Genomic DNA, 14,078 nt, shown 5'->3' with positions numbered 1-14,078 from the left:
GGTCCAAGGAAGAGCAGCGACTTCCGGATCCGGAGGACTCGGCTGCCGTGATCAACTACAGCCTCCAGCATGCACTGGGATCGGGGATAATGGCAGCGGAAGCATAGACGTAAATGCTGGGTCGGCACAGGACCACACTTCCGAGTACCTTTCAGATACTTTCCTTCTTCTTCCCGGGGAGAGAGTAAAGACAGCAAACGAGAAAGAGGCGATCGCAGCCGCGCTTGGGCAGTGGCGGCCCCATTCAGAAGCGAGAGGCGGCAGCAAAACCGGCAGGCCCTGCTCTTTCGAACGCTGCTCGTATTTCGGCGCGGGCTGGGGGTGCATGTCGCCCTGCCACCGAGTGCTGGATTGGGGCTGAAAGGGGACCTGAAGCGAGATGTAACCTGGTGGGTGTTCTGAATGGGGAGTCTTTAACTAGAAATTCGAAGTGGGCTCAGCTGCACCTCTGACCTGCAATACTGACCTGCTACCAGTGGAGGCTGGTGGCTCCGATGTCAGTGGGCCTGCGAATCCGCTCTGGGTTTGAGTCAGAACTCCAGAGGAGCTGTCCAAAGTGCTGAATCCTATCCCCAAAACAGGTTCAGCACCTTGGGTAGCTCCTTTAGGGTTCTGGCTGGCTCTGACTGAAACCAAGAGCAGATTTACAGCCTCACGGCAATCGGAGCCACCAGCCTCCACTGCCTGCAGCTGTGTCATGAACCACTTACTCTCAGCCACAGCCCGCCCCCCGAAAAGTGGGGATAACAATAGACCACTTTGGCATCGGCTAGGCAAGTCTACAGATGTTCAAAAGCGAACAACCAACACACTTTTCAAATGACGTCAGACCCGAGTTAGAAAGAGCCGGAACTTTTCTCTTTGCTGCCCAGTCAAGGCTTTCTTCACACAGAGCTTTTATCCTGTGATTGAGATTGACCCTCATGGAAATTTGCGGGCTCTTTACATGACGCCGTGACCCTCCAAGGCGTCTCCTGCACTAAATGCCCTTTGTTCCGTTTTTAAATATAGATGGCAGATAATGAACTATCAAATTACTCCGTTGTGTTCCGCTTGAGTTCCATCCGTCAAAAGAGGAAAAGTGGCAAGAAGCGGAGCGAGGGTGAAAAAGGGAGTCGTCGTCAGCCTGCATTTGAAACGGAAGCAGAAAGCCCCGTTTAAAATGCAGGATTTTAGGCTGGTGTAGAGAAAGGGGAAGATATATTCAGTTGGATATATCTTCCCCTTTCTCCCTTGCTTTTCGCTTCCCTTCTTTCCTCAGCTACTTGTAAAGCCTCAACAGACAGCCACTTTGCTTTCTTGCATTTCTTTTTCCCAAAGAAAAAGAAATGCAAGAAAGCAAAGTGGCTGTCTGATGAGGCTTTACAAGTAGCTGAGGAAAGAAGGGAAGTGAAAAGCAAGGGAGAAAGGGGAAGATATATCCAAATGAATGCATACTTCCAGAGAATAGCAAGGAGACACAAGAAGGCCTTCTTAAATGAACAATGCAAAGAAATCGAAGAAAACAATAGAATGGGAAAGACTAGAGATCTCTTCAAGAAAATCGGAGATCTCAAGGGAACATTTTGTGCAAAGACAGGCATGATAATGGACAAAGAAGGCAGGGACCTAACAGAAGCAGATGAGATTAAGAAGAGGTGGAAAGAATACACAGAAGAACTATAGGGTCTGTGACCCCCCTGGCAAAGGCGAAGTACAGGCTGAAGGGGCAGGATTGCAGCTGGAGATCGACAGGCATATGGTCAAGGAACACCTCATTACTTTGAATGAGTTCAAATCTCCAGGGCCAGATGAACTGCATCCTAGAGTCATAAAGGAACTGGCAGAAGAACTCTCAGAACCGCTGTCTATTCTCTTTGAGAAATCATGGAGGACGGGGGAAGTGCCAGATGACTGGAGGAGGGCTAATGTTGTCCCTATCTTCAAAAAGGGTAAAAAGGAGGAACCTGGGAACTACAGACCAGTCAGTCTGACATCAATCCCTGGGAAAATTCTGGAGCAGATCATAAAGCAATCCATCTGGAAGCACCTTGACAACAATGCCGTGATTACTTGAAGCCAACATGGATTTCTCAAAAACAAGTCCTGCCAGACAAATCTGATCTCATTTTTTGATCAAGTAACCTCCCTTGTAGACCGTGGGAATGCTATAGACATCATATACCTTGACTTCAGCAAAGCTTTCGACAAAGTGCCCCATGATATCCTGATGAGCAAACTAGCTCAAAGTGGGCTAGATGAAACAACGATCCGGTGGATCCACAGTTGGCTACAGAATCGGACTCAAAGAGTGCTTATCAATGGGACCTTCTCAAACTGGGGAGAGGTAACAAGTGGGGTACCGCAGGGCTCAGTCCTGGGCCCAGTGCTCTTCAACATTTGTATTAATGACTTGGAGGAGGAGGTGCAGGGAATGCTGATCAAATTTGCAGATGACACAAAATTGGGAGGGATAGCTAATACTTTGGATGACAGAAACAAAATTGAAAGTGATCTGGATAGACTGGAGCGCTGGGCAGAAAACAACAGAATGACATTTCATAGGGACAAATGCCAAGTTCTGCACCTAGGAAAAAGAAACCAAATGACAGTTACAAGATGGGGGATACGTGGCTCAACAACACTACAAGCGAGAAGGATCTTGGAATTGTTGTCGATCACAAGCTGAATATGAGCCAACAATGTGATGTGGCTGCAAAAAAGGCAAATGTTCTTTTGGGCTGCATTCATAGAAGCATCGCTTCCAAATCCCGGGAAGTACGAGTTCCCCTCTACTCAGCACTGGTTAGGCCTCATCTGGAGTACTGTGTCCAGTTCTGGGCACCACACTTTAAGAAGGATGCAGAAAACTGGAGAGGGTTCAGAGGAGGGCAACAAAGATGATCTTGGGACTGGAAACAAAGCCCTCTGAAGAGAGACTGAAAGAACTGGGCATGTTTAGCCTTGAGAAGAGAAGACTGAGGGGAGATATGATAGCACTCTTCAAGTACTTGAAAGGTTGTCACAGAGAAGAAGGCCAGGATCTCTTCTTGATCATCCCGGAGTGCAGGACCCGGAATAATGGGCTCAAGTTACAGGAAGCCAGATTCCGGCTGAACAGCAGGAAAAACTTCCTGACTGTAAGAGCAATACGACAATGGAACCAATTACCTGGGGAGGTGGTGGGCTCTCCCACACTGGAGGCCTTCAAGACGAGGCTGGACAGCCATTTGTCAGGGATGCTCTGGCTTGGATTCCTGCATTGAGCAGGGGGTTGGACTCGATGGCCTTGTAGGCCCCTTCCAACCCTACTATTCTATGATTCTATTCTATGATTATACAGGAAAGATCTTAATGTCCCTGATAGTCATGATAGTGCGGTCACTGAACTTAGCCGGACATCCTAGAGAGTGAAGTCAAGTGGGCCTTAGGAAGCATTACTAACATAAAAGCTAGCAGAGATGACAGTATTCCAGGTGAGCTATTTAAAATCCTAGAAGATGATGTTGTTGAAGTGCTGCACTCAATATGCCAGCAAATTTGGAACACTCAACAGTGGCCACAAGACTGGAAAAGGTCAGTTTACATTCCAATTCCAAAGAAGGGCAATGCCAAAGAGTGTTCAAACTACCGTACAATTGCGCTCATTTCACATGCCAGCAAGGTGATGCTCAAAATCCTACAAGCTAGGCTTCAGCAGTATGTGAACTGAGAACTACCGGAAGTACAAGCTGGGTTTCGAAGAGGCAGAGGAACTAGAGATCAAATGGCCAACATTCGCTGGATCATGGAGAAAGCACGAGAATTCCAGAAAAACGTCTATTTCTGCTTCATTGACTACACTAAAACCTTTGATTGTGTGGATCACAACAAACTCTGGCAAATTCTTAACGAGATGGGAGTACCAGCCCACCTTACCTGTCTCCTGAGAAACCTGTACGAGGGTCAAGAAGCAACAGTAAGAACTAGACATGGAACGACTGATTGGTTCAAAATTGGGAAAGGAGTACGACAAGGCTGCATATTGTCGCCCTGCTTATTTAATTTATATGCAGAGTACATCATGAGAAATGCCAGGTTGGATGAATCACAGGTCGGAATTAAGATTGCCGGGAGAATTATCAACAACCTCAGATACGCGGACGATACCACCCTAATGGCAGAAAGCGAAGAGGATCTCAAGAGCCTCTTGTTGAGGGTGGAAGTGGAGAGTGCAAAAGCTGGTTTGAAACTCAACATTAAAAAAATGAAGATCATGGCATCTGGCCCCATCACTTCCTGGCATATAGAAGGGGAAGAAATGGAAGCAGTGACAGATTTTATTTTCTTGGGCTCCAAGATCACCGCAGACGGTGACTGTAGCCATGAAATTAAAAGACGCTTGCTCCTTGGGAGGAAAGCTAGACAGCATAGTCAGAAGCAGAGACATCACCTTGCCAACAAAGGTCCATGTAATCAAAGCTATGGCTTTCCCAGTAGTAACGTATGGCTGTGAGAGCTGGACTATGAGGAAGGCTGAGCGCCGAAGAATTGATGCTTTCGAACTGTGGTGCTGGAGAAGACTCTTACAAGTCCCCTGGACTGCAAGGAGGTCAAATCAGTCAATCCTAAAGGAAATCAACCCTGACTGCACATTGGAGGGACAGATGCTGAAGCTGAAGCTGAAATATTTTGGCCACCTAATGCGGAGAGAAAACTCAGTGGAAAAGACCCTGATGCTGGGAAAGATTGAAGGCAAAAGGAGAAGGGGACGGCAGAGGATGAGATGGCTAGATAGCATCACGGATGCAATGAATATTAACTTGAGCACACTCAGGGAGAGAGAGGAGGACAGGAAGGCCTGGCGTGCTATGGTCTTCCATGGGGTCACGAAGAGTCGGACACAACTTAATGACTGAACAACAAGAGATGCCCACAGCTAGGTACGCCAAAATCCTGGATTCCTTCATTGTTTTCTATGGGAAACTCTCTTCTGCCCTGGGAAGGAAAAAAGGTCTAAAAAAAGACTGTAAGGCTGCAATCCTAGGCATGCTTAAACCCAATGGGGCTTACTTCTAAGAGCATATGGACATGAATAGGATTGCACTGTAAAGAAACCCAGAAGTTTTATATCCAAAGACCTGTGTTGCTCTAAATTTTATATCCATGGGTCTGCAGCTTTCCAGCAATAACCCTCTGTCTGTTTGTAATGAGAACTCTCATTTCCAACGTGCAGTATTGTGGTGGGAGAGACTGCTTAGAATCAGGCATAAAGCAAAGCCTTTCTAGCTCTATGATTGGAAGTGCACAGTTACATTTGTGTAAGTTTTTCTTTCCTACAAAAATGGTATGATAATGCTGTCATTCACAATAAAAGCATAGGGTAAAATCCAATGTAAGCCCTACTTAGAGTAGACCCATTGGAAATTGATAGGGCTTAAGGAAGTTATGACTAACAAGTCTCATTCATTTCAATAGGTCTACTCTGAGTAGGCGTTATATTGAATTTCACCCATACAAAAACAAAGGCAGCCCTGTTGGCTGTAATAATTCCAAGGCCCATATAACGTAATACAGATATCCCCAACGTGGTGCGTATTGGACTACAACTCCCAGCATGCTTCAAAGCGTATCCTGGAAATTGTAGGATTTTCCCCCCTTTTCAATTTTTTTTTTAACTATGTTTTTATTCCCAAATCCATATAGTGTAAGACCTTTATTGGGCCAATTGAAAGCATGCACACACAAAAGAAAGCCCCACACCTGAACGCTTTTTGTGATCTTTGAGTTGGCCTAATAAAGGTATTATTCTATTTGGATTTTGGAATAAAAACATAGGGTCATTTTAATTATTATTATTAAAAGGAAAGAAAGCACTACAACTCCCAGCATACGGCTTGAAGCGCCTTCCGGCTGTCCTTGGACTGCATTTCCCAGAATGCAGCCGGGCTTGGAGCCGGATTTGAATTTCCCCGAGAGAGAGAGAGAGAATAAAGAACTTGCACTTCGGGGCTGGCTCTGGCTGCATAACTCCTTCCCTCTAGGCCGAGTACGAGGGGAGGCACCTCCCCGCTTTCCTCGTCCAATCGCAAGCCTTGGTTCTGCGCGGAGGCCGCGTCGAGGATCTTTTGGCGCCTCTTCACCCCCTCCCCACCCCGGCGTGAGATTCGCGGTTAGCGCTGGGAAGCTTGTTGCGGATTATCATCCGGAGTTTGTGAGTTCTTGCTATTTGACGGCTTTTTCCATTCTCGAGCAGGAGACAGTCGACTGCCGAGCGCTTCTATGACAGGTTGCTGGGGGAGACTCCTTTTTTCAGCATGCAGGAGTTGAAGCCCAGAGAGGGGCTTCAAAAATGCCATGAAGCGACCACTTTGGGGGCATCTATATATTTTGCCCCTGTTGGGGTGGGCATACCGTGGTCTTTTGTGTTAGGAACCCAGTTAATACCACGGGGTAAAAATCCAACGTAAGACCTACTTTGAGTAGACCCATTGAAATGAATGGGACTTGAGTTGGTCATGACTAACTCAAGACCTATTCATTTCAGTGGGTCTACTCTAAGTAGGATTTACGTTGGATTTTACCCCATGAGTCCAGATCACCCTTGTGCTGGCAAGAGAGGGTCTTGGGTTCCCTTATGGCATTGGGGCATTCTACTGCTTGTATAATCAAAGCTATGGTTTTCCCAGTAGTAACGTGTGGCTGTGAGAGCTGGACTATAAGGAAGGCTGAGCGCCAAAGAATGGATGCTTTCGAACTGTGGTACTGGAGAAGACTCTTACGAGTCTCCTGGACTGCAAGGAGGTCCAATCAGTCAATCCTAAAGGAAATCAACCCTGAGTGCTCATTGAGAGGACAGATACTGAAGCTGAAGCTCAAATTTTTTGGCCACCTAATGCGAAGAGAAAACTCACTGGAAAAGACCCTGATGCAGGGAAAGATTGAAGGCAAAAGGAGAAGGGGGCGGCAGAGGATGAGATGGCTAGATAGCATCACCGATGCAATGAATATGAACTTGAGCACACTCCGGGAGAGAGCGCAGGACAGGAAGGCCTGGCGTGCTATGGTCCATGGGGTCACGAAGAGTCAGACACGACTTAACGACTGAACAACAACTGCTTGCTTATGAACTTGAGCATGCTCCGGGAGAGAGCGGAGGACAGGAAGGCCTGGCGTGCTATGGTCCATGGGGTCATGAAGAGTCGGACACGACTGAACAACAACAAAAAACAACTGCTTGCTTCTCCTTCAGGGCATGCTGCTGGAAAGAATGACTAATAATAGGGCAGCCAGGAGTAACTGAGCTGGTTCCTGGCCTCTTGCTTATGTTAGCGTTTTTAAAGCTAAAGTTGCACTCTGCTTAGGGATTTAGAGGGCTGTGTGCTTTCCCTGTCTCTGCTCTCCACAGTAACTGACGAGTTCTGTTCAATACAGGCTTTCTGGATCTCCTCCAAAGCAGGAGTCAGCACTTTGTGCAGGCTGACGTATCACTTTCTCTTTCTATGCAGAATCTGTAATGCATGTTGGATGTGAGAGATCCATCTGATTGTTGGTGTATCTACCTGTGCTGTGCTGGGTGATTTCATCTTTGCCCCATAATTTCTCTTAAGTGGTGGGTTTTGTTCTAGCAAGAACAGAAGATGACATATATTTGCATGGCTAGAGCAGCCTTCCCCCACCTCATGCCCTCCAAATGTGTGGGACTGCAACTTCCATCTTTCCTGACCAGCATGGTGACCTGGAAGCCTGAGCTAGGGTGTAATCGACCCTTCTTGTCATTCTTTGGTTGAGATTGGTTGTAATACTAGATAAATGTGTATTTAGGAGGCTTACCTATTTTCAGTTGTATTTCCAGCAAAGCTGGGAGTGAAGACAACTACTGGGAAGATGCCTGGCTGGGACCTCAGCTTATGCGGCAGCCACAAGCCCCTGCTACGACCAACCTTGGCCATGATAATGTTGCTGTCTCTTGCGCATGTGGGCATAACCCATGCTCAGCGCCACTGGAGTGAATCCCGGCGAGAGAAGTATGTGGAACCTGACTTTCTATCCCAAGTGACTCGTGCTGTGAGGAAGACTGTGGAGGACTTCATTGGAAGGGAGAACTTTCAGCTAATGAATGAGGTGAGAGTAAAGTTCCTTAGTTCATTGTTTTCTTGTATCTGTGGCAGATAGCTAGCAATGGCACACATGTGAGTGGGGCCACGCATTTAGGAAAAAAAGCACATAGTACAGAGCTCTTAGGAATGGACCACTTCAGAATGCAGGAGGGGGAGCATGATCGAATGCTCTCCTATGTAAAACAACAACAAGAACACAACAAAACCTATCTGTGGAAAGCTAACATGTCAGGATACTAGCCTAGCCTTCACCCTGACATGCTAGTTTTCTGTGATGAGGGGACTTTTAACATGAAGAAGCATTCCAATATGTAATTCCCTAAACTTCATTCTGAATTGTCATGTGGCCCAAAAGAGAAGCATCACCTGCTTTTCTTAAATGTGTAGACTAGCTCTAAGGCAGTCCAGTTTTCCTCATAAAGGACCTAGCTTCTGTCTTGCACTGCAGTTCAGTATAGATGGCTGCACGTGTTTGGCTACTTCCTGGTGATGCCCTCTGTTCTAGGTGCTACTATCTAGTAATAACTGAACAGACAGTGTGCAAAATGCGCAACTTGGGAAGCCAATGCCATACTCACAAAGGGGTTAATCTAATCAACTCACCTCAATACAGTATCCGTATAAAATCTTCAGTAAAAGATGAATAAAACCTTTCAAGCCAATGTCTTTTTAAAAATCAGTATTTTAAAATAATATTTCACAAATGTAGTAGTCTCCAATATAGTCTGTTCTGCTTTCAAATTGACTTGAGTCAATGAGAACTGGTGAAGCAATACTATGCCAATACTATATTTAGGTGCAGAAATCCACTTCGTTCAATAAAAGCTATCAAACACACTTCGGCTTTTGTCTTCCTCTGCAGTTATTTACTTTACAACCCACAAGACTTCCATTCCTTACCTGCAGCATATAGGCAAAATCTAACATTGTGTGAGTGGACCTCCCCCTCCTCTCCTTCCTCTGCGGCCCTCCCCCCTTGCACACAAAACCTTCCCTAGAGGGTTGGGGGAGCCTCTGGGGCAGATTTTAAAAGGTGGAGGACTGCAGAGGAGAGGAGGAATAGGTGGCAGAGGTTAACTGGACACCACCCAATATCCATACAGGGTTGTTCATAACTTATTTATGCAACCTTCAGGCTGTAATATAAAAGGTCAGATCCAAAGCTTCCTTTTCCTAAGAGCGTATACTCAGCAAGGTTTTGAAGCCTGAGAGTACTGAAGCTTCCGATACGTCTTGCCCATTCGTTACATGTTGTTCAAAACCTCAGGCTTGGTATCATAGAGAGTAGCCAGCAGGCCCCTGCTCATGTTACTCACGTAAAAGGATCTCCATATGGCTGTGGAACAGCACCACTGGCTTAGGCCCTGAGGCCACATGGCTTCCCTGGTCCTGCTTGGTGAGCATGGACATCTGCAAGAGAGAACTCTATGCGTGTAGAGTTCTATAGGTTTGGGAACCCTGATCATGCAGGGTTCCCAATTCTGTGGAAGCCTCTGCATGTAGAGGCTGTCCTCTTGCAGATGTATATCTTCAGTGCTTGGACATGTGAGTGGCAGAGGCAGGGATTGTGTAAGTAAACCCATTCATGCAATTTAACATGTGAAGTGAGATGCTTGTGTCAGAAATGTCCCGTGTCTTTCTAAATAAAGATAAGCTGTCATGGGTGGAAGCCACATACCTTAGAAGCCTCCCTGGCAGTTCACCCTCCTTGTTGTTTATCCATTGACTGATATTTCTGGCAGCTACATGCCTATCTTCAGGCCTTGCATAGTACCAGCTAGAAAACCTCTCAGCTCCCACCTCTTCTTTTACAAAGTGGAGGGCAAGTATTTTCATGTCTTATGGTTTCCATTCGATCTACAGGGCTGTAGATCTTTACACTTCTTAGATCTTAGCATTGACATTTTTGCTCATTACTTAATCCCCATGTGCTTCAGTAGCTGTATTCTGTCACAGTTTGCTATCAGAGCAGATACTGATAGTGTGGGGAGCCCCCTTGAGTTCTGAGAGCTAGTAGTGCAGCACTTGATGACTAATGGAAAGCTTCCGTGTGTGTGTCTGTGTCTGCTCTCCTTGCAGAGTCTCTCTTCCCTGCTCTGGATAGTGGCCTCTGGGATCTCTTCAGCTTTATTTGTTGTGGCTCGAGTGGCAGGGCAGTTCCTTACTTCCTTTGGAATGGCTGGTAAGTGTCCAGGATATGAGCACAGCAGGAAGAAGGGGAGACCAAAAGATGTGCCATGCTCAACCCCTTCCACTCCATAGTTCACCTGCAATACAGAAGTAACATAGGCAGTAATCCTATAGATGTTTAATTCAATGGGACTCTTCTCAATGGTATTGTGTTTCCCCAATTGTATTTTTAGGGGTACACCAAGGTATGTACATATTAAAGTGTATACCTAAAAATGTAAAATATGGTTGTGACAAACAGATGTATTGCACAAGTCAGTATACTCATCAGAAAGCTGGTATTAGCAGCAGCAGCCCCCGTCAAGTGTATGTTTCAGTGGTAAGCCCAGTTCTGCTGCTGCTAATATATATATGAAACAGTCTTCAGTGTGCACACGGAGCTAAGTGCCCTGGACCAGGAAGGGCAGATTTGCTTGGGCAAAAAAAGCCCCCATTCAGACTGGCGCTTGATGTAGTGAGTTTACAGTTGTTGTTTCTTAAACAAAGATGTCAGTTCCTGCAATCTGCCCTGATCTATTGCAGGAGGGGTGTTTCCTGCCAGCGCTTGGTAACGCTCCCTCACAACCTGCCATAATCATGAAATGGTGTAGTGCAGGGGTGGGCAACTTGTGGCCCTCCAGATGTTTTGGTCTACAACTTTCATCCGCCCTAGCCAGCATCACTAATGGTGTGGGATCATGGGAGTTGTAGGCCAAAACATCTGGAGGGCCACAAGTTGCCCACCCCTGATGTAGCACTACTGGGTTGAGTACACATAATGTATTGCTTTTCTCCTTTGTGTTTCAGGGGACCACTTAACTCAGTTCCTGAAGCTGAGCCCTGATGAGGTGCAGGTGCTGCTGCTCTGGGGCCTGGCTGCTCTCATTGGCTACTGGGTGCTGTCGCTGCTGCTGAGGCTGTTGCTCGCCCTCTTGAGCCGCATCATGTGGGGCCTCAAGGTGGTCCTCTTTGGGGCCTGCTTTGTGTTTGTTGTCACTATGGTGCCTGACCGCTCTGTGCAAATGTTGCTCCTGTTGGCCCTGCTCACGCTGTATGTCCTACTGGGTTGGCTGACTGGGTCACACCACTCTGGGGCACAGCTGGAAGCCAAAGTGCGCAGCCTGGAGCGCCAAGTGGAGGAGCTGCAACGCAGGCACAGGCGGTCTCCCAAGCACCTGGATGAAGATTGAGGTCAAGGAGAGCCTCCAATGTCCATGTACCTTTCTAAGTGGCAACCGCCTTCTTCCTTTTTTCATGTGTTCTGTGATTTCTTCCCAGACTGTTGATGCTCTCGGGTATCTGTTCACCCACAACTATGCAGGAACATGTCACTCCTAAATGGAACTTCTGTACAGGAGACTGAATGCATCTGAGACAGTGTAACATCCCAGTTGACCCTCAGTAACCTGTTCAAAAGCATGTTGTCCATCCATGTCTTCTGTCGTCTGTTTTTTTCACGCCCCCTTCTTCAAGAATAGCTTTCCCCATCCCTGTAGTCCAACACATCTGGTGGGCACAACTCCCATAGCCCCCCAGCCAGCATAGCCAGATGGGTTATGGGAGTTGTAGTCTAAAACACCTGGAGGACATGAGATTGGGGAAGGCTGATCTAGACCAACTACCTTCCTGCCCTTATTTCCCATGTGGCTCATGGTAGACTGTTTTGTTTCTTTAAGGATGATGGGCCTGATGGTAGAGCAAAGGCACTGATCTTTTTTAAAAAAATTACGTGAATTATTTCTGTAGTGCTGCATATCTGGGGATAAAAGAATGGGGTGCTGCACAGTTCACCCTGTGGGTCTTTGCCTTGGATGTTGTACCAGCGTGCCAGTGTGTGTATCTGACCATAAAGCCAAGTGTCTCCATGAAAGCTAAAGATGGTTGCTCTGTTTCCACTAGCAACAGAGCAAATCAGGATGTCAGATGTGTGTTTGGGGTGGTGGTGTTTAGCTCCCACCTTGTTACAAACCAAAGATGCCATTAAAAGCAAGGCCTCACAGTTTTCTTATGCACACTAGTTCTGCATGTGGGAATCTGAGAATACCATGACAGGTCGGGTTCACCTGCCTGTTCTGGGTGGAAATAAGCCATAGACGAGCGACAAAGTGAATGTACACAGCTCTTCCCTACAGACAGAATGTTGTACCTCTAGCAAGTGGGATAACCCAGAAATGCTTTTTTCAGCCTGTTTGGGGAAGGAGGCATAACTTACTCTGTGGTATTAGCCACATATTGGTTGCCAATATATTTTTAAGCTACCAGTTTTAAACAAACCAACTATTTTCGTACTCTTCCAAATAAAGCTTATTTAATCATTTTCTCTTTGCTTTGGTTGATTCTTTCAATTCATCCTTTTCTAAAGATAGGTGGTGCACATGTTGGCAGGTTGGATGCAAGAAGTTCGGGGGAGAAGGTTAAGCCAACATAAGTCTGTCTTAGCAGGCCCTTCTGAAGCAGGGATGGGCAACTTGTAGCCCTGCAAATCCCAGGGTTGATGGGAGATGTAGGGCAAAACATCTGGAGGGCCACAATTTGCCTACCTCTGCAGTCCAAAGAGTAGGAGTAGGCACTGTTTCTAGATTAAAATAGCTGCAGCTGTGCTGGCTGTTTTGCAGCCTGATCCTATGCATGTTGGCTGTGTTTGGTGGAGCTTGCTTCTAAGTATGTTGGAGAAATCTGCAACGGAATCAAATGAGTTCTGTGAATCCAACCAGGTTCCCACAGCGGGCCAGCTTTTCCCAAGTTGCATGGATTCCATGGACTTGTGAACCTTTTTTCTACTTTCTGGAATTTTATGCAAATTTAGTCGTAGAAAAATATGTAAAATAAAAAAGCGCTGGCTGAAAATGCACATTTCCCCTGTAGGCTAAAGCATGAAAATGTGCATTTGGGGTGGGGGGAGGGTTGCGCAAATGCAGGAAATTGGAAAAATCTGATTAGTTTTGTCATCCATTTATTGATGGAAAGGCACCTGACAATCTGTAGGATGCAGGCGGAACAGATCTTACAAAATCTGTACACCCCTACTTCTAAGTAAGTGCACATAGGATTGCCCTCTTATTCTAACACAGGCATATGTATGTTTTCACCAAGAGTCAGTTCAGCTGATACCATAATTTTTGCTGAAGGATCATGGGCTGCCTATGGTGACAGAAACTCATAACCATGTCCCCATGTTTACCGTGGCTCTGTTGGTTGACTCTTTGAAGACTTCAATGCGGAGCAGTAAAATACTTGTGTACACTGATAACTTGCATAATGATGGAGTAAGAACATGTGGCAAAACAGACATGTTCATTCAGACCGCATACCCTCTGCCTACATTCCAGTATTTTGGGAATCATGCTAATTGGTCCTGCAAAAGAGACATTAACATGGGAATGTTCCCCAGTGGTGGAGGCCCACTGGAAGGAAATCCATGCCCCATCCATTCATTTGCCTACCTACAGAGGCCTTTCCAGGTGGATTTTTTTTTTCCTTTTGACAAAAGTGCAATTACTTGCCCTGATCCAGCAATAGCAGTTGAATGCCTGTCCTTTCAGGACTAGGGCAGACTGAAACAAAAGCATGGTGGGAGATTACTGGGAGCATGGACTATGAAACAAAACATGGGTGGTATGCACTCAAGCAGAGGAAAGGGGAATATTCCCTAGAATTAAATAAAAGAAAAAGGGCATGCTCCACTGAAAGCTGTTTGCACCAAATTCTCAAAAGCAGTGGGACAGTTTTACTCGCAACCGTCTTTCCCTGTTGATTCCACAAGACTTAACAGTAGCTAGCTTTCCATGGATTGGGACCATTGTGTTAATTCATGAAATGGCTGAGGATTGC

General features: G+C 46.3%; 1 protein-coding gene across 6 annotated transcripts; it reads left to right on the top strand.

Annotated features, from left to right (window-relative positions):
- TMEM109 (transmembrane protein 109) lies at positions 1–12,564 on the top strand. 6 transcript variants are annotated; one of them, XM_084859336.1, is made up of 4 exons: positions 1–389; positions 7,814–8,082; positions 10,158–10,260; positions 11,055–12,564. In XM_084859336.1, the coding sequence occupies exons 2-4, from the start codon at positions 7,846–7,848 to the stop codon at positions 11,435–11,437; spliced, it is 723 nt and encodes a 240-aa protein (XP_084715462.1). In that variant the 5' UTR covers positions 1–389; positions 7,814–7,845; the 3' UTR covers positions 11,438–12,564. The 6 variants fall into 6 exon arrangements, with proteins under 6 accessions (XP_084715462.1, XP_084715435.1, XP_084715443.1 ...); XM_084859309.1 differs by having other exon boundaries at positions 26–389; positions 7,802–8,082; XM_084859317.1 differs by lacking the exon at positions 1–389 and adding an exon at positions 6,116–6,172.
- Positions 12,565–14,078: the final 1,514 nt, after the last annotated feature.

This window comes from Heloderma suspectum, chromosome 1, assembly GCF_057233095.1.
Source record: "Heloderma suspectum isolate Gila_16-S chromosome 1, 16-S_ref, whole genome shotgun sequence".
NCBI classification, from domain to species: Eukaryota; Metazoa; Chordata; class Lepidosauria; order Squamata; family Helodermatidae; genus Heloderma; species Heloderma suspectum.
Note: the sequence above shows the minus strand (reverse complement) of the source record. Positions and strands in the feature narration are given on the sequence as shown.

What these genes read in the sequence shown, in the direction of transcription:
- TMEM109 (XM_084859289.1), top strand. An exon ending in ACTTTCAGCTAATGAATGAG is followed by an intron (nt 8,083 to 10,157) that starts GTGAGAGTAAAG and finishes CTCTCCTTGCAG; the next exon opens with AGTCTCTCTTCCCTGCTCTG. An exon ending in TACTTCCTTTGGAATGGCTG is followed by an intron (nt 10,261 to 11,054) that starts GTAAGTGTCCAG and finishes TTTGTGTTTCAG; the next exon opens with GGGACCACTTAACTCAGTTC.